Source organism: Paroedura picta, chromosome 8 (genome assembly GCF_049243985.1).
Source record: "Paroedura picta isolate Pp20150507F chromosome 8, Ppicta_v3.0, whole genome shotgun sequence".
Taxonomy (NCBI): Eukaryota; Metazoa; Chordata; class Lepidosauria; order Squamata; family Gekkonidae; genus Paroedura; species Paroedura picta.
The window spans coordinates 3,731,518-3,749,019 of NC_135376.1; the positions used below are offsets into that span (position 1 = coordinate 3,731,518).

At 52.1% G+C, this 17,502-nt stretch overlaps 1 protein-coding gene across 3 annotated transcripts in view; it reads left to right on the forward strand.

The window, feature by feature from the left end:
* The window catches only part of LOC143842841 (DIS3-like exonuclease 2), a 228,492-nt gene that overhangs the window by 163,999 nt on the left and 46,991 nt on the right, over positions 1 to 17,502 (forward strand). For all 3 annotated transcript variants that reach the window (XR_013233376.1, XR_013233375.1, XM_077348100.1), the window contains one exon: positions 5,869 to 5,948. Coding sequence is in view for 1 of the 3 variants with exons in the window: in XM_077348100.1 (XP_077204215.1) it covers positions 5,869 to 5,948 (80 nt within the window). In the remaining 2 variants the exon portion in view is untranslated. The remainder of the gene's footprint in view (positions 1 to 5,868; positions 5,949 to 17,502) is intronic.

Here is a 17,502-nt window from a genome sequence, read left to right on the forward strand (position 1 = left end):
CGCTTTCCAGCGGTGAGGGGAAAGATGCTCGGCTGCATCCGCCTTGGACGGCCTTTGGGAAAGAGCCCCTGATAGCTCTTGCAAGCCAGGAAGGATTGGGTGGGGAGCAGCCAAGGTCACCTTGACAAAGGGCTTTGTTTCAGGGGAGAAAAGTTTGTGCATCCTTGATCGAAGGAACGTGCCCAAATGAAAAACAGGTTTTAGGGCTTGGAATGTTTTTAATTTTTTTTTTAAACAGCACATTGTATCAGCAGCAGTAGGAAGATCAGCGTCCGGACAGAAACAATCGCAGATGCTGTGTTCTGAGTCAGGTCCTCCCTCCCTCCATGCTCTGAGTGGGGTCAGCTGTCCTGAGTCTTTGGCCTGAGCTCCTTCTTGACTCCACCACTGCTGGGGGGCTTGTAGCAAGGGGCCCCGGGGACTGAACCCAGGAGCGTCTGCATGCAAAATGGGTGTGCCCTCTCATCCCACAGTGCTCCTGGCTTGTCAAAGGAGAGGCAGGTCCAAGCCTACTTGGAAACATGGCGGGGGTGGGGGGAGTTCTCCTCTCTTTCTGGCTGCATGTGGAGGGGGAGCGGGGAATCAAACCCAGCTTTCCAGATTAGAAACTGCTGCTCTTAACTGCTACACCATGTTGGCACCTGGAGGAGCAATCTCTGGTGGGGGGGGGGGCTGTCCTGTGTTCCTGACTGCCCCTTTGCTTTCTTTGGGGCATGTTTAGACCAGCAAGTGACAGATCGTATCGTCTCGGTGTAATGGGCACAAACTAAATTTTGGACCAAACGCAGGCCGTGGGAACGAGGCGGTTTGCACTTCTGTGGTCGGGCACAATAGAGGACCAACTGATACATGAGCGGGCATCACCCAGAGGGGTCGCGTGAGAACCTTCGGAGTCCCCTTTGAAGCCATGCCAGGGGAAGCGGGCGTCCTGCTGTGATCGTAGATCTCTTGGCTGTTGTTGGACTCATGCACTGCGCATGGCGATCACGGAGCCCTGGGCATATTCAGTTGGGGACTGGGTTTCCTCTGGCTCAAGGGCCTCACTCTGACAATCTTGGACCTCTGGCACCAGAAGAAGTCTCCTGGCCGTGGAAGAGGATGATACTCTTAGCAGAAGTGAAACCGGGGACCATTGCCACGGTGATCTTTAGAGAAACAAAAATGCCATCCAGGCCAGGTTCTTGATTCCCCACTCCTCCCCATGCAGCCAGCTGGGTGACCTTGGGCGAGTCACAGTCCTGATAGAGCTGTTCTCGCCGAGCTGTCAGAGCTCTCTCAGCCCCACCTGCCTCACAGGGTGTCTGTTGTGGGGAGATAGATTCCAGTGGGTCGCCTTGTTGGTCTGACGTAGCAAAACAAAAATTGAGTCCAGTGGCACCTTTAAGACCAACAGAGATTCATTCAAGGCGTGAGCTTTCGAGTGCAGACCCACTTCAGTTTAGTGTAGTGGTTAGGAGTGGGGACTTCTAATCTGGCATGCCAGGCTCAATTCTGCACTCCTCCACATGCAACCAGCTGGGTGACCTTGGGCTCCCCACGGCACTGATAAAACTGTTCTGACCAAGCAGTGATATCAGGGCTCTCTCAGCCTCACTCACCTCACAGGGTGTCTGTTGTGGGGAGAGGAAAGGGAAGGTGACTGTAAGCCGCTTTGAGCCTTCTCAAAGCGGCATATAAGAAAAGCGGCATGTAAGAACCAACTCTTCTTCTTCCTTAGACAAAATGGAACAAGGATCATAAGAGTACAGAAATAAGGCAAAAGTAAATTCGTGGCAAATTATTAAATCATATCAGAATATCCAAATTATGTGGTAATTCTTTGCTAAGACAGCCAATCAGGGCTTTTGAGTTCACTTGTAGCTCGCAAAAAATATTGGAGAAATAAAACTGTCCCTGTTAGTAATTAATGGCAGGCACTTTCCCAGTTGTCAAAAGAAATAATTAAAAGAGACTAGTTGCTGGCCCCACCCGTCTCCACCCAAGCATGGAAGCCTCCCCACAACAGACAAGGGGCTCAGATGGTTATTTTGTCATGAGAGCAGTAAGTAGTATATAATGCAATTCAGAGTGGTTTCTCAGTGGAACAGGCCTCCTCGGGAGGTGGTGGGTTCTCCATCTTTGGAAATGTTTAAATAGAGGCTGGATAACTATCTGACAGAGAGGCTGATTCTATGAAGGCTCAAGGGGGTGTCAGGTTACAGTGGGTGAGATATAGGGTTGTGTGTGTCCTGCATAGGTGGTGGACTAGATGACCCAGGAGGACCCTCCCAACTCTATGATTCTGTTAATCTAAGTCTTTGGTCTCAGGACAAAATAACAAACTGAGCACCTTGTCACTTGTGGGGATGCTTCCATGCTTGCACCTGAGTATGTGTACCATGAGCATGAGCATGCCATGTACGTCTCTGCAGCATCACCTTTCTCTGTTGACCATATGGATCGCACCCATTTTTGCTGCGAGTACCAAAAAGGAACTTCCGTACAGGCAACCAAGCTGGGAGGATGCAAATTGGGAGTCGCCGGATCTCGTTCTGTCCTTTCTCGATATGAACACATCACAAACGACCCATGGAAATACGAGAAGGCAGGTGGGGCTATTAAGTATTACGGAGGGCTAGCAACTTTTGCGGTCTTTTTTTGCAGAGACTCTGTTAACTTCACTCAATTGTGTTCTTTTTTAAGCCGAGCATTTCAGCTTGGTTCCTGTCTCCATCTGGCCCGGCACAGCGTTGTCTGCCAAGCCAAGGGCATCCGATTCAACCCCCAGAAATCTCAACGGGTCTCCTTGGCACCTCTTATCCAAGCTCTCCTGCCCTTCTCTGCTGCCATCTTAATTTATTGATGAGCCTTCCTCAGCATGAGCCGCTCTGTTCCCAGCGGTGTCGCAGCCATCCCACTCCCCGTTCCTACTGCATCTCCCCCTCCCCTCGTAGTGTAAAGAACGGCCCCTTTGTGCGAGAAAAGCCATTGAGCTGGAAAGGACGATTTGTTAAACGTGGCGGCCGCGGCGCTGTGCGCTACTTCGCAGAAGAATGCCGCTGGGTGATGGATTTGTTCGATTTCTGTCCCTCCCGCCGCAAGTTGAACCTGGTGGCAAGCGGATGGAACAAAATGATTGCCGACATATATTCCAGAAACAGCTTCCTCTGACAGGATCCAACAGGGTGTCACCTCGCTGTCCCGCTTGCAGGGGGAGCATTTGCCGCTTTTGCTTTCTCAGCCAGGGAAGCTTTCCTTGTTTGAACTGGGTCACCACCCCTCCCACCCACCCACCCACCCACACCCCAGAAGTTTTCGATTGTGAACCAGTATGATGTAGCACAGGGGTCTCTGACCATATTGAGCTGGTGGGTGCTACTGGCTTTCTGACACAGCACGGCGAGCACAGCCCCCAAATGGCTTCCTAAAATGGCTGCGTAAGGAGGCGGAGCCAGCTACCAAATAACAGGTTTCCTTTAGACCAGGGATTTCTAACCAAGGATCTAGGGATTCCCAGGGGTCTGCAGGATCTCCAGAAGGGGTCCGCAACCTTTCCCCTCCTACCTTAATGAACTCGGCACCTCATTAAGATTCCTTAATGGAATCTCAGAGCCAGGAGTCAACATCTCCCGGTTGGCTCACCAGTGGAACTAGCTGGCCTCTGTGTGAGGCAGGAGGTTGGACTAGGTAGACCCCTGGTCTGATCCAGCAGGGCTCTTCTAAGGTTCTTAGGAAGGCCTCAACCTCTCTGGTTAAGGCCTTTTAATGGTCTTCAATTCTTCTTTTATAATTTTATCGCATTTTCTTTTATGAGCGGCCTGCAGGCAGGTCTCGGTACGTAAATGAAAATCTCTCTCTCGCACACAGTCTAAAACGGTTAGAAGCTGCCACCCTTAAGCATGACTCCATGCTGGCTCTTTAGACCAATAAAATTTAATATATGGTATAAGCATTTTGTGCACACACGCTGCTTCAGATCCGAGAGCAATGGGTTTCCCTGGAGAAAATGGCTGCTTGGGAGGGAGGGCTTTGTGGCACTCTCCCCCACTGAGGTCATGTCCTCCCCAGGAGGTATCCCAAAATCTGCAGGAGTTTCCCGTCCTGGATCTAGCGACCCTACCCCTTCATCCCTGCTGGTGGCCCGGGAAACGGAGTTAGGGCCTTCCTGACCTCCCTGGGCAGGCCCTTCCATGAAGCGGGAGCTATGGGAGAGAGTCCATAGGAATCTTGTGTCAGTTTGCAGAATGGCACCTGCAGAAGACCCTGGTGAGATGAGCAAAGCTGACATGGCGGAGCATTGGGGGAGAGGTGGTTCTGAAGGCATTGAGGGACCCAAGGCCATGGAGGGCCCTGCATGAGTTGGCCCATCCTTTAAGGCAGGGGTAGTCAACCTGTGGTCCTCCAGATGTCCATGGACTACAATTCCCATGAGCCCCTGCCAGCATTCGCTGGCAGGGGCTCATGGGAATTGTAGTCCATGGACATCTGGAGGACCACAGGTTGACTACCCCTGCTTTAAGGCAGTGGTTCTCAACCTTCCTAATGCCGCGACCCTTTAATGCAGTTCCTCATGTTGTGGTGACCCCCAACCATGAAACAATGCAAGGGTTCTTTCACAGAAATTCCACCAAAACTGACCAATGGCATGAAGATCCATTATTCATGATTCATATATAAATTCATATATAAATATAAAAATTCATATATAAATTCATATATAAATTCATATTCATGATTCATGTATAAATAGGTTTTTCCCCCCTGGGGTTTCTCAGTTCAGCTCTGCCTCTTGTCCCACCATGCCGATCTCGCTGGTTTCTGCTACTCCAGAAAAACAAACGGTTCATATCAATCTACCCCGCAAGGCTGTTGTGTGGATGGTGCCCCCCCCCGGCCAAGCTGCTTGCCCTGCCGCGACCCCTGTGAAAGGGTAATTTGACCACCAAAGGGGTCCCGACCCCGAGGTTGAGAATCACTACTTTAAGCAGAGCCCAAGCACTCAAGGGGAGCCAATGGAGCGGCTGCCTAAGATTGCCACTAAAAACCTTCACAATCCTTTTTGCATTTCCCCCCCTTTCTTTCTACATTCTGCTCAGAGCCGTCTCGGATTTCCTCCCTTAGCAAACGTCCAAACTAGCTTTTCCCTCCCTTAAAACAGACTGACCTCGGACGACACAGGGATCGACACGCCGTTCCGAAAATCCTTTTGTGGATTTCCAGCAAATAATCCATCTCTCCCCTTCCCCCCCCCCCCAGCTGCCTTTTATCCCTTCGTTTTCCAGGCACTGTTGAGGCCTCCTGCCGGAGAAGAAGTCACACTGCAAACCTGGCTCTCGGCCGACTTGGTGCCAGAGGCAGGACGGGCTCACCTTCCCTTCTCCCCCCCCCCCCCGCCCCACACACAGCAGTGCCTGGAGGGCTGCAGCGGAGCTAGGCCGGGCTTTCGGAGAAAAGAGGCTCGTGGGAACTCCGGGCCGCTGAACGAGATTCCCGCCTGTGCCAGGGGGGCAGGGGGGAACACCCTCTCCCTCCCCTGGTGCAGGGGGCCCTGTGGGCGGCGGGTTTGGAGGGGGCCCGCCCGCGAGGAGCCGCACCGTTTCGGAGTGACCGCAAACACTTGAGAGTAACAAAGGAGTGGAAAAAGCCGGTGCCTTTCCTGCAAGGCATGTGACTCCTCGCCCGAGGTCTGGGAGCCAGCGCACGGTTCCAGGCCACAGAGGTTGTGTGTCAGTTTTTGGTGAGGCTGGTTTCTCTCCCGTCAGCCTTTCATGGGGTTGCTGCAGTGGCCTGAGGACTTTAGCCTAAATGTGTCTTCCCCCCTCCTCTCTCTCCTCCTCCCTTTCTGTTTTCTTCTCCTCCTCTCCCCCCCCCCCCTTGGCCTTTCTGTAGCTGAAACTCTCGTTTACTTTGGACGTGTCGAGCGGGATGCCGCAGAGCTGCTACGTCTATCAATACCGGGACAGCAACAAGTAAGGCTTGCAGAGCCGTGGCGTTGGGGAGGGGAGACGGGAAGGGGAGGTCGGCCTCCTCGTGCCCCCTAAGCGGCCGCCTGGGGAAGCGGGCCTCGGGATTGCTCTCCCACTAGGGGGGGCTGTTCCTTCCGGGTACTTCACGGCACGACGCCTGGGATGTCTCCTGTCTCCACCTTGCCTGCTGTCCCTCCGAGTCGCTCTGGCGACTTTCATTGAGCGGGCAAAGTTGGTTAAGGTAAGGGAGGGTCATGTTCCCCCATGGGCTTGGGGCCGTGGCACCTTGGCATTCTGTGAGCTCACACACCAACCACTGGGCATTACGTGGGACCCCCCGCAGGCCACTCTTAACACAGAGAGAGAGGAGATGCGTCCAAGAACAGCAAGCGCAACCAAAATAGAGGGAGTCCTTGTGCGCCCAAAGAGTCATTGACATGTGGAATGCCCTGCTGCAGGAAGTGGTGGCGGCTAGAAGCACTGGCAGCATCAAGAGGGGACTGGAGAGACACCTGGAGCAGAGGTCCATCTGTGGCTCCTAGCCACAAGGTATAGATGGAATACTCTGTCTGCGGCTGTGATTCTTTGTCTCCTTGGTGCTTGGGGGGGGGCCTTCGGGAGTTCTGAGGGCACCTGAATTTTGGCCTCTGTGTGACAGAGAGTGTTGGGCTGGATGGGCCATTGGCCTGACATGGCTTCTCTTATGTTCATATGGAGCAGAGGCTCATCAGTGGCTCTTAGCCACAAGGTATGGAGGGACCACTATGTGGGGCAGGGATGCTCTGCATTCCTGGTGATTGGGGGGGCCCACCGTGGAAGCGCTTCTGGACATCTTGCCGTGATGGTGGACCGCTGGATGACTCCTGGGTTTGGGCCACTGACCCGATCCATCATGGCTTCTCTTACGTTCAGCACAGGTTGTTCAAGCGGGCCCATCTGCAAACCCTGCCTCCTGTCACATGGGGAGCACATGTGTGTGTGTGTGTGTGCGCGTGCTCTCCATCCGATTTGTACACAAAGAGAGAAAGCGCATAATATTAAGGGAGACATTAAGGAAGAATGTTACCTGCTTTTCAGATAGGTCAAAATTACTGTCAAGAAAACATTAACCCACTGCGCATTACTACAGTTACAGAAGCATTCTTTCACACGTGTGTGTGCGCGCGCATGCGTGCTTGCATGATTATGGCCATAGAATATGGCTTAATAGATCTGAGAAATGGAACTAGGGAGAGATGGAGGGATTTGTCTCCAAACCTGAAGGAAGTTCTGAGTTTGTAGAAATATCTGAAATACAACAAGGAAATACCCTAGGGGATTAAAATTCCTCAAAATAACAGAAACAGCACCGTGGCTTTAAGGAAAGAATGCCCAATGAGCTCTCGGTGGCCATACTGGAGGTTGCTAGGCAACCATAACAGTATTGCTGAGCCTTCTAAGGCTTGCCTTCTGCACATCAAAGCCATGGGAGGAGCATTTGGAGACCAAAACGGCACTGAAAATCTCCCACCCACCTCCCTGCCATGTCTTCAGATGAAGGCAGACTCAACAAGGACAGGCCCAGTTGCAACCACTGCTCAGACAGCCAAGTCATGTGCCAGGACAGAAGCCATCAAGCCACTTGGCCCAGCAGTGACTACCACACAATTGGGCCTGGCCTGGCAGTGACCCTGGTAGCCAAAAACTCAGCCTGGCACTGCAGCCGCCCTGCAGCTTGTCCGGACCTTTCCTTAGGAGGGGCTGCCTGGATGAGTGAAGGAGGGGAAGTCGAACTAGACTCCTAGAGTGGGAAGGAACCACCCAGGCCATCTAGTCCCACCTCCTGTTCAATTCAGGATCAGCCTCAAGCATCCAGGATAAGTAGAATCATAGAATCATAGAGTGGGAAGGAACCTCCAGGGTCATCTAGTCCAACCCCCTGCTCAATGCAGGACACTCACAACTACCTGCCTACTCACTCACAATCTGCCTCATAAAATCAGCATTTCTGTGAGATGGCTCTCCAGCCTCTGTTTAAAAACTTCCAAAGATGGAGAACCCACCACCTCTTGAGGAAGCCTGTTCCACTGAGGAACCGCTCAAACGGTCAGAAACTTCTCCCGGAGGTTTACCCGAAAATTCTTTTGAATTAATCTTAACCCACTGGTTCTGGTCCGACCCTTTGGGGCAACATGGGCTTGAATTTCTTTCGGATTTGTGCTTCGCCGGTTCTAATCTGCAAACCCCGTCTCAGTTGTTTTGGCCTGCCGGGTCTCTCTTCAGGGCAGCAGGATGCAAACCTGTTCTAAATCACACAGTTGGTGGCTTGTAAGCCAAACCGTTGTCAGCCACATGGTGGGGGGAGCCCCCAAGAATCAACTGCACATTTAATGGGCCGCATTAATCATCATTAGGACTCCACAGATTCATCATCAAATGCCTCGTGATTCAGGGGGAACCTAAAACCCTTTTCGAAATGAGCCGTGCTTGGAGGGGATACACGGATACACGGTGTTGCCTGTTCCAATCAATCTCTCTTCTTGGCTCCTTCAGGTTTTAGCCAATTGAACTGGAGCAGGGGTAGTCAAACTGCAGCCCTCCAGATGTGCTTGGACTACCATTCCCATGAGCCCCTGCCAGCATTTGCTGGCAGGGGTTAATGGGAATTGTAGTCCATAGACCTCTGGAGGGCCGCAGTTTGACTACCCCTGAACTTGTGACTTGTGATGCAGTGTTGGTGTGCTAGGCCAGGGTCCAGGAGCCCCCGAGTCCTACCTGGGTGCTAGAAAGGAGTAGGAGTCCATAAAATCATAGAATCCTAGAATCATAGAGTTGGAAGGGGCCATACAGGCCATCTAGTCCCACCCGCTGCTCAGTGCAGGATCAGCCCTAAGCATCCTAAAGCATCCTACTCACCTCTCTCCAGTCTGATGAAACACCATTGACAACAACTCTTTGAGTGCGGTTCTCTAACCAATTTCCTATCCACCTAACTATCTGAAAATCCAGATTGCAGTCCTTCAACTTATCCATCAGAGCATCATGGGGAACCTTGTCAATGTTGTTATGTGTGAAGTCGTGTCCGACCCATCGCGACCCCATGGACAATGATCCTCCAGGCCTTCCTGTCCTCTACCATTCCCCGGAGTCCATTTAAGTTTGCACCTACTGCTTCAGTGACTCCATCCAGCCACCTCATTCTCTGTCGTCCCCTTCTTCTTTTGCCCTCGATCGCTCCCAGCATTAGGCTCTTCTCCAGGGAGTCCTTCCTTCTCATGAGGGGGCCAAAGTATTTGAGTTTCATCTTCAGGATCTGGCCTTCAAAGGAGCAGTCAGGGTTGATCTCCTCTAGGACTGACCGGTTTGTTCGCCTTGCAGTCCAAGGGAACTTGTCAAAAGCTTTACTAAAATCCAAGTTGAACGACATCAACCGAATTTTCACGATCCAGCAAACCTGTCACTTGGTCAAAAAAGGAAAGTAGGTTGGTCTGGCAGGACCTGTTGAAGGTCCAAATCCATGCTGACTTCCTTGGATCACCAAATTGTCCTCCAGATGTTTGCAGATCGCTCCCTTTAATATCTGCTCCATTATCTTCCCCACAACAGAGGTCAGACTCACTCGTCTGTAGTTTCCCGGGTCATCCTTCCTCCCTTTTTTGAAGATCGGAATAACGTTTGCTCTCTTCCAGTCCTCCGGGACATCTCCAGTCCTTAAAGCGGTCACGAAGATGATGGACAAGGGCTGTGCAACTTCTCTGGAAAGTTCTTTGAGTACTCTCGGGTGCATTTCATCCGGACCAGGGGATTTGAACTCATCCAGTGCAGCTAAATGCCTCTCAGCAACCTCTCTGGCCATGTCAACCTGCCACCCAGACACTGTCCTTTGGCTACTGCCATCTCTAGATGTGCCTAAACCCTTTGACCTGTGGGAAAAAACAGATGTAAAATAGGCACTAAGCCTTTCTGCTTTCTCTGCATCCTCCGTTAGAGTTTGTCCAACTGAAAAATCTTTTCTTGTTACAGTGGACTTCCCTGGCCAATCTTAGCTCACTCTTAGCTTTGGCCTTTCTGATGATTGATCTACAGTGCCTAGTAACCTGTAGGTACTCTTCTTTAGAGCTCTGTCCTTCCCTCCATTTCCTGAACATGTTCCTTTTCTTCCTTAGTTCCTCTTGAAGTTCTCTGTTCATCCAAATAGGCTTCTTAGAGCTCCTGCAGTGTTTTCGTCTTTCTGGGATAGTCATTGATTGAGCATGCAATAGCTCTTGTTTGAGTAGCGCCCACCCTTCACATGCTCCCTTCCCTTCCAGCATTCTCGTCCATGGTATGACACTCATCATGTCTCTGAGTTTATTAAAGTTTCCCCTTCGAAAATCCAACATCTGCGTCTGGCTACAAGCTTCCTTGGCTCCCCATCTCAAAAGGAATTCTATGAGGACATGGTCACTTCCCCCTAGGGTCCCCACCTCCTTCACCTCATCCACCAATTCTTGCCTGTTGGTCAGTATTAAGAGTCCAGTAACACTTTAAAGCAGGGGATGGCCAAACTGTGGCTCTCCAGATGCCCATGGACTACAATTCCCATGAGCCCCATATGGGGCTCATGGGAATAGTAGTCCATGGACAACTGGAGAGCCACAGTTTGTCTACCCTTACAGTAACAAAGCTTGTGGCAGGGTGCGTCAACTTGGTGTAGTGGTTAGGAGTGTGGACATCTAATCTGGCGAGCCGGGTTAGATTCCCCACTCCTCTCCCACATGCAGCCAGCTGGGTGACCTTGGGCTCGCCACAGCACTGATAAAGCTGTTCTGACCAGGCAGTGATATCAGGGCTCTCTCAGCCTCACCCACCCCACAGGGTGTCTGTTGTGGGGAGAGGCGACTAAGCCACTTTGAAACTCCTTCGGGGAGAAAAAAGCAGCATATATGAACCAGCTCTTCTTCTTCTTCTTCTTCTTCTTCTTCTTCTTCTTCTTCTTCTTCTTCTTCTTCTTCTTCTTCTTCTTCTTCTTCTTCTTCATGCATTGGCTGGGCACGCTCTAGTCGTTTATCTTTGCTTCTGATGCTTTATAGACGTTACGCAAATCTCAAATAGCATCCCTATAGAGATGGAGCCTATAAAATTTGCGGCTATTTTTCACAGAGGAGGAAGTCATATGTTGAGAACGTGGAATGAACACGGATGAAAACAACACACCACAATGTGTGTTTGGTCTTATGCTTCATAGTCGATCACGTTTTATATGTTACAACTCGTCCAGTTCATTTTTCAACAGGGTGTTTATTTTGCTTAGATCTTACTGGTTTTCAAAAGCAGATTTTTTTTTTCGGGATTTGTACTCTCTTTCCTCAACCTTTTTGGCAAGTGTGGGGGGGGGGGGGGGAGGAAGCTTGCGGCTGGATTCCAGGTTTATTTCCCCTTCCTTTATTTACCCACGTTAATAGGCCAAGGTGCTGCAGAGTTTTGTGCTGTGAGCCCCACACCCTACCTGGGAACAGGAGGGAAAAGCGGGCCTGTTCTTGGATCAGGGCATCAAATGTGCTTCTGACTCCAACTCAACAGTTGTAGGGTCCAGAAGACATTTTCTCCTAAGGGTATGTTTTCTGCTTCGGGGGAATGTGGCTTGGCTCCATTGCACGAGTCGTCCGGAGCTACTTTGTCTCTGCTTCTCCTTCCTTGTTTGCCCCTGGCTGGCCTCAGTTTCGAGGGTTACTCTGGAAAGACGAAGAGGGTTGGTGTGTGTGTGGGGGGGGGGGATGGTCCAGCTCTGGGGCAGAGGGTTTTCCTTTCCTTCTTATCCAATGGGCCATGCTGCAAACGGAGGGCCCCTTTTGACAGGACGCCGGCCGAGCTCTATGTTGGTCTGGCTCCGCGTTTTATGGCGGTGATACTGTTGGCAACGCACCGTTTGCTCCGTTCCCATATTAAAAGCAAACAACGTTTGTACTGAATCGACTCGAAATCAAAGGGTTCCCTAACCAAGGAGATCGGTCGGCCCTTTCCGCGGCCTCAGGCTTGCTGAACTCTGGCCTTGAGGCCAGGAAGCCAACCCAGAGCCTGGGTACTTTAGCGATGTCACGACCTGCAGGATGCAGTCCAGAAGCGCACTCTCAGGACCCAAAGAGCAGAGTTCGAAGCAGTAGGAACATAGCTAAAGTTCACCTTTATTGAAGGTATACTTTGCAGCAAGGGTAGTCAACCTGCGGTCCTCCAGATGTCCATGGGCTACAATTCCAGCGTTTTCTGGCAGGGGCTCATGGGAATTGTAGTCCATGGACATCTGGAGGACCACAGGTTGACTACCCCTGCTTTACGGGACCCAGGATCCTCTGTTGGCACTCACAGAACCAAGGATTGTTGAAGATGGGGTACAAAGGGAGACTAGAATTTATATAGACTTGGGCTTTCAGCCACTGGTGTGTGCGGGAAATCCAGTTCCCACGACGGAACCGTTTAATCAACAAATGTACAAAGGTTAGAGACGAGCAGTCTGACCACCGTGGCCAGATTGCCCCAGCTGCCTCTAGGAGCTAGCCCAGATGTTCACACCTCACAACAAGGACAGAGAGATGACGATTTGCTTTTCACAGGACTTGCCAGAACTGCCCTGGGCGAAAGTATAAAGGAAACCAGGGGGAAGGGGTAGATTGGAGGAACTCAACTCCAGCCCGGGAGAGAACAAGAAAGATTGACATGGCACAGGACAAGTGACTCGTCTCGTGGGGCTGTTGATGAGAACAAATTGAAGCTGGTAATATACCTGGCGTGTTTGGGGCGCATCTATTACAAAACAAAAGCCAGTGTCACGGGGCTTTGATTTCCAGAATCTAGTTTTGAGAGGCTGTCCATTTAGTCTGCTTTGACACTTGCTTGTCAGCAGAGTCATTGTTCATTTTTGAAGGACACCTCTTTCCTCTTTGAATAAGGCTAACAGCAAAGGAGAGGCAGGCTTGAGGTGGCTTCCAACAGGGGGGTTAATGAAGGGTTAAATTCCCTCTCCATACCCCGCATGGCCCAAGGCAAAACGAGGCTGCATGAATTTTCAATTTGCATTTTATGGACTGAAGGAGACACGTTCTCTTTGAGTTGGGACGGAGTTGGGACTGCCTGAGTTGTGGGCGGGGGTTGCATCGCTTGGTTCCAGGCTTCTGACAAGACCTCAGTCCAGTTGCTTTGGTCTTCTGAACAACAGCCCTGCGACGTCAGCCAGGCTGGCCCCGTATTTCAGCGAAGGAGGGGAGGGAATTCTGGAGAACCGCGGCTTTCTTAGCAGTTGTGCTTTAATAATAAGCCTTTGCTACATTCCTCCATCAGTGAACATTGTGGGGGTTCCAGGAATCGCCCAGGCCCTGTTCAAACCGTGGCCTGACTTATCTCCATCACGGGGGCCGCGTTGTGCTCCTTTAGGCCTGACTCAGAGCCTGGGCCAGATTGGACTGCATTGGCAGCAGAGCTGCCCCTGGTGTTGGGAGGAGATGCCCTTCCGAAGTCTCCAGCTCCCCAGGGCAGGAATTCACCCAGAGAGGAGACAGCCCTGCTGGCTCCTGTGCAGCTTCAGGTCTGGGATCGTTCCGGGTTGCAGTGCTGGAAGATGCCAAAGGCAACACTGCTCCAGAAGGAGAGGAGGGTGACGACGCCACCCCTCACGGCCCTGCGTTTTTCCCTCTTTGCTGCAGCTTATCAGTTATCAGGGGCCATTGCCAAGGCTTCTGAGCACAGCAGCTTCCTTTAAGTCAGGTGCCTTTGAGAGCTGCAATTTTGCAGCGGAGTCGAGGGGAGGGTCAGCTCTCCGCAGGGGAGCTGGGTGTTTGGGGCAAAAGAGCTCCTTTGCTCGACCCATCTAGACTAGCTTTCTGTTCCCTCCTGCCTGATGCCTCTGGGTGCCTCTTTGTCTGCCTCTTGGACATATCAGGCCTGCTTTTACTTTGCAAGCTGCATTCCATCTTGCCCCCCTCCCTTTTTCAAGCTGGTTGTGGACTCCAGGAGGGCTGCAAAAGGTTCTCAAGAGCAGGGGGCAATTCTCCATGCGGGGGGGGGGGTAACTCCCTTTCCCCCCTCCATCGCTGTCAACAGACCTGGCCTGCACACCATTTTGGGGGCATCTTTGGCATCTCTCTGCACGCCGAGGGCCGGCCGCGCCAGACGAACCTCCGTGAAACGGGCCCTTCCATCCGACCGGCCTGGGTTGTGGAGGGAGAGCCTCCCCCGACAGAGAGCCAGGATCCAGCCCCCGCCCAGAGAGTTGCTTGGCAAAAGCCCTCGGAGGGGACGTAAAGGAACAGCTGAGACTTTGACATAACGCACACCTCTGGAGCACCGCCAGGGAGAACAAGGGCCTTTGTTGTGCTGATGACAAATCGACTCCGCTCAGCGGTGCCTTCGTGCCACAGACGGCCAGCCAGGAGTCATGACTCAGGGCACAGAGAAGCACGGCCAGAGAGCTTTCCAAGACTCCAGCAATGCGGTCCTCACTCAGAGCGCCAGGCGTCCCTGCAGCTCCCCTGCCAGCCTGCAATGCTGGTCGGTTGGAAGGTCCTCGACATTCATCCTGCCTTCCCCGCCCACCTACCCAGTCCCTTTAGGAATACAGATGTTCCTGATGTTTGTACCCAGCGATTCCAAATTCTGTGCCTGAGCGGGCCGTGCCAATAGAGTCCGTGCTCCGAAGGAGCCATCGGGAACGGAGCTCTGGTGCCTGGAGTTCATTTGTGATAGCGAGAAGCTGGCGGTCCTGAATCCCCCCCCCTGCCAGCTTGGCCTGTCTGCGGGGGGCTCCCTTGGCCGGGCAGCTGTGACTGTGGGCAAGTGGACGGCCACCACCTCTCCCACCTCTACTGAGGAACCACTCCAACTGTCAGGAACTTCTTCCGGATGTTTGGTTCTTTAATGCCCAGAACATAAAACAATTCCGAACACGTTTCGCTGTGTGGCTTTTTCAAGGGACATCAATCCTTCGAAAATATATAAGTACAATTAGTGGTTGTTAAAAAAAAAGTTAATAATCGCATAACAAAGATACAATTGACTAATGTCATGAATGCACATGCCATGTTTTCAAGAGGAAACTTCAATTTAGAGAAACTGTCTCTTAACAGAGAGTCTAAAACAAAAACAGAACTTTAGAATTATTGTGGTAACATGAATAGCCAGTTTGGTGTAGAGGTTAGGAGTGCGGACTTCTAATCTGGCATGCCGGGTTCAATTCTGCGTTCCCCCACATGCAGCCAGCGGGGTGACCTTGGGATCACCACGGCTCTGATAAAACTGTTCTGACCGAGCAGGAATATCAGGGCTCTCTCAGCCTCACCCACCCCACAGGGTGTCTGGTGTGGGGAGAGGAATGGGAAGGCGACTGTAAGCCGCTTTGAGCCTCCTTTGGGTAGGGAAAAGCGGCATATAAGAACCAACTCTTCTTCTTCTTCTTCTTCTTCTTCTTCTTCTTCTTCTTCTTCTTCTTCTTCTTCTTCTTCTTCTTCTTCTTCTTCTTCTTCTTCTTCTTCTTCTTCTTCTTCTAGGAACCTCTCCCTAGTATAGAAACGTTATTTATTTTCTAAGAACTGATGTCCCTTGAAAAAGCCACACTGCGAAACGCATTGGGAATTGTTGAATGTTCTGGACATTAAGGAACCAGCTGAAATTTGAAGGCTCCTTAGAAGTCCGTTTATTCTACTGTAACATTTGTCACACCATCCTGGCATCCCGGTACCCTGTTACTTGCCTTGTGCCTGGTCCTTCACTGGTTCCTCCCCCTCTTATTTCAGTTTTGAATGACTTTAGCAGGCAGAGAAGAAGAGCCGGTGTGACAAGATCAGGCAGTATCAACAGAAGGGTCCTCGACAGTTTCTAGCTGTATCTTAAGTCAGCAAGTTTTGTGGGTCTTGAAGGAGCTCCTGGACTCTGGCTCTTTTCTGCTGCTGCAGACAGACTGCCACGGCTTCCCGTCTTGCTTGATCTCCGTGGGCCCCACCTACCTCCCAGGACGTCTGTTGGGGTGGGGGGAGAAGAAGGAAAGGCAATTGTAAGCCACTTTGAGACACATGAATCCAGCTGGGTGACCTTGGGTCAGTCACAGTTCGTTCAGAGCTCTCCCCCTCACAGTCACAGTTCTCTCAGAGCTCTCCCCCCTCACAGCACGCAGTGTTGTGAAGTGAGGGAGTTGGGTATGAAGCCCAACTTTTTTTCTTCTTTGCCATCTCCATAACCCTTGCCCCCGAACCTCCATAAATTTCCCAGGCTGCATTAATTGAGCCGATGCCGAGACGTAAACGGAAAGAGAAATTCTCTGCCCGAAATCTGGGACGGGCACGGTTTGCCCGAGCCATGGCTCTTTGAACGGCCAGGCCAGGCCTCCGGGCCACCTTGTCTCCTGCCTGCCGCCCTCACTAGGACAGATCCGTGGGTGGGGGCTGCGCTGTAGAGATGTCCCCCCCCCTGTCGTTGCCACTCTTGATTTAAGACCTCGCCTCGACTGAGCCGTGCGGGTGCGGCTGCCCAGGGACCGGCCCAGACGTTCACGAAGATTAGCTGCTAAATTGGCCGGCAAGGAACCATTTAATAACCGGAGGACATAATCACTCATCTCGCGCTCCTGGGGCTCGGGGAAGCGACGGCACGGCAGAGAACCAGGCCGGCCTCATGCGGCAGAAGAAGGTCGTCTCAGTGCCCCGCTGCGCGCAGCACGCTGTGCCCGATATTCATTAGGCGAGACGCCATCTGGGCATGGAACGGAGGAAACGCATTGTGTTGGGGAGCGCACTCCGGAGGAGCTGCAGGCCTCGCCTTGCCTACCTGTGGGCTGGCTTGCACGTCACGTGGTTGAAAGAAGCGCATCCTGCATGTAGTGGCTGCTAAAAGGCACCAGTGGCCCACTGCCCTTTGCCCTCCAGGGCTCCCAGTCCTGATTCCGGAGTGCCAGACCTTAACGCTGATGCCCACAAACTGCTTCCCGGCCCACTAGGCTGCAGGTGCCTGAGACTGCAGGTCCCATATTCGGGACCGGATTTTCTTATCGCTTGAACCCACTGCCTTTGGGAGATGCTTCTAGGGGTAAGAACAAAAGAACCTACCTGAAAAATGGTTATGACCCTACAGGATGGGTGTCTGCAGAATACGGATGGAACTTATAAGATTAAGGACATAGAAGAAGAAGAAGAAGAGTTGGTTCTTATGTGCCGCTTTTCCCTACCCGAAGGAGGCTCAAAGCGGCTTCCATTCGCCTTCCCATTCCTCTCCCCACAACAGACACCCTGTGGGGTGGGTGAGGCTGAGAGAGCCCTGCTATCACTGCTCGGTCAGAACAGTTTTATGGGCGCCGTGGCGATCCCAAGGCCACCCAGCTGGCTGCATGTGGGGGAGCGCAGAATCGAACCCAGCATGCCAGATTAGAAGTCCGCACTCCTAACCACTACACCAAACTGGCTCCTACACATACACAAAGCCCACAGGCTATTCTTGGGAGCCAGCTTGGTGTAGCGGTACGAGTGCAGACTCTGGATGAGCTGGGTTCGATTCCCTGCTCTTCCCCCACATGCAGCCAGTTGGATGACCTTGGGCTCACCACAGCACTGAGAAAGCTGTT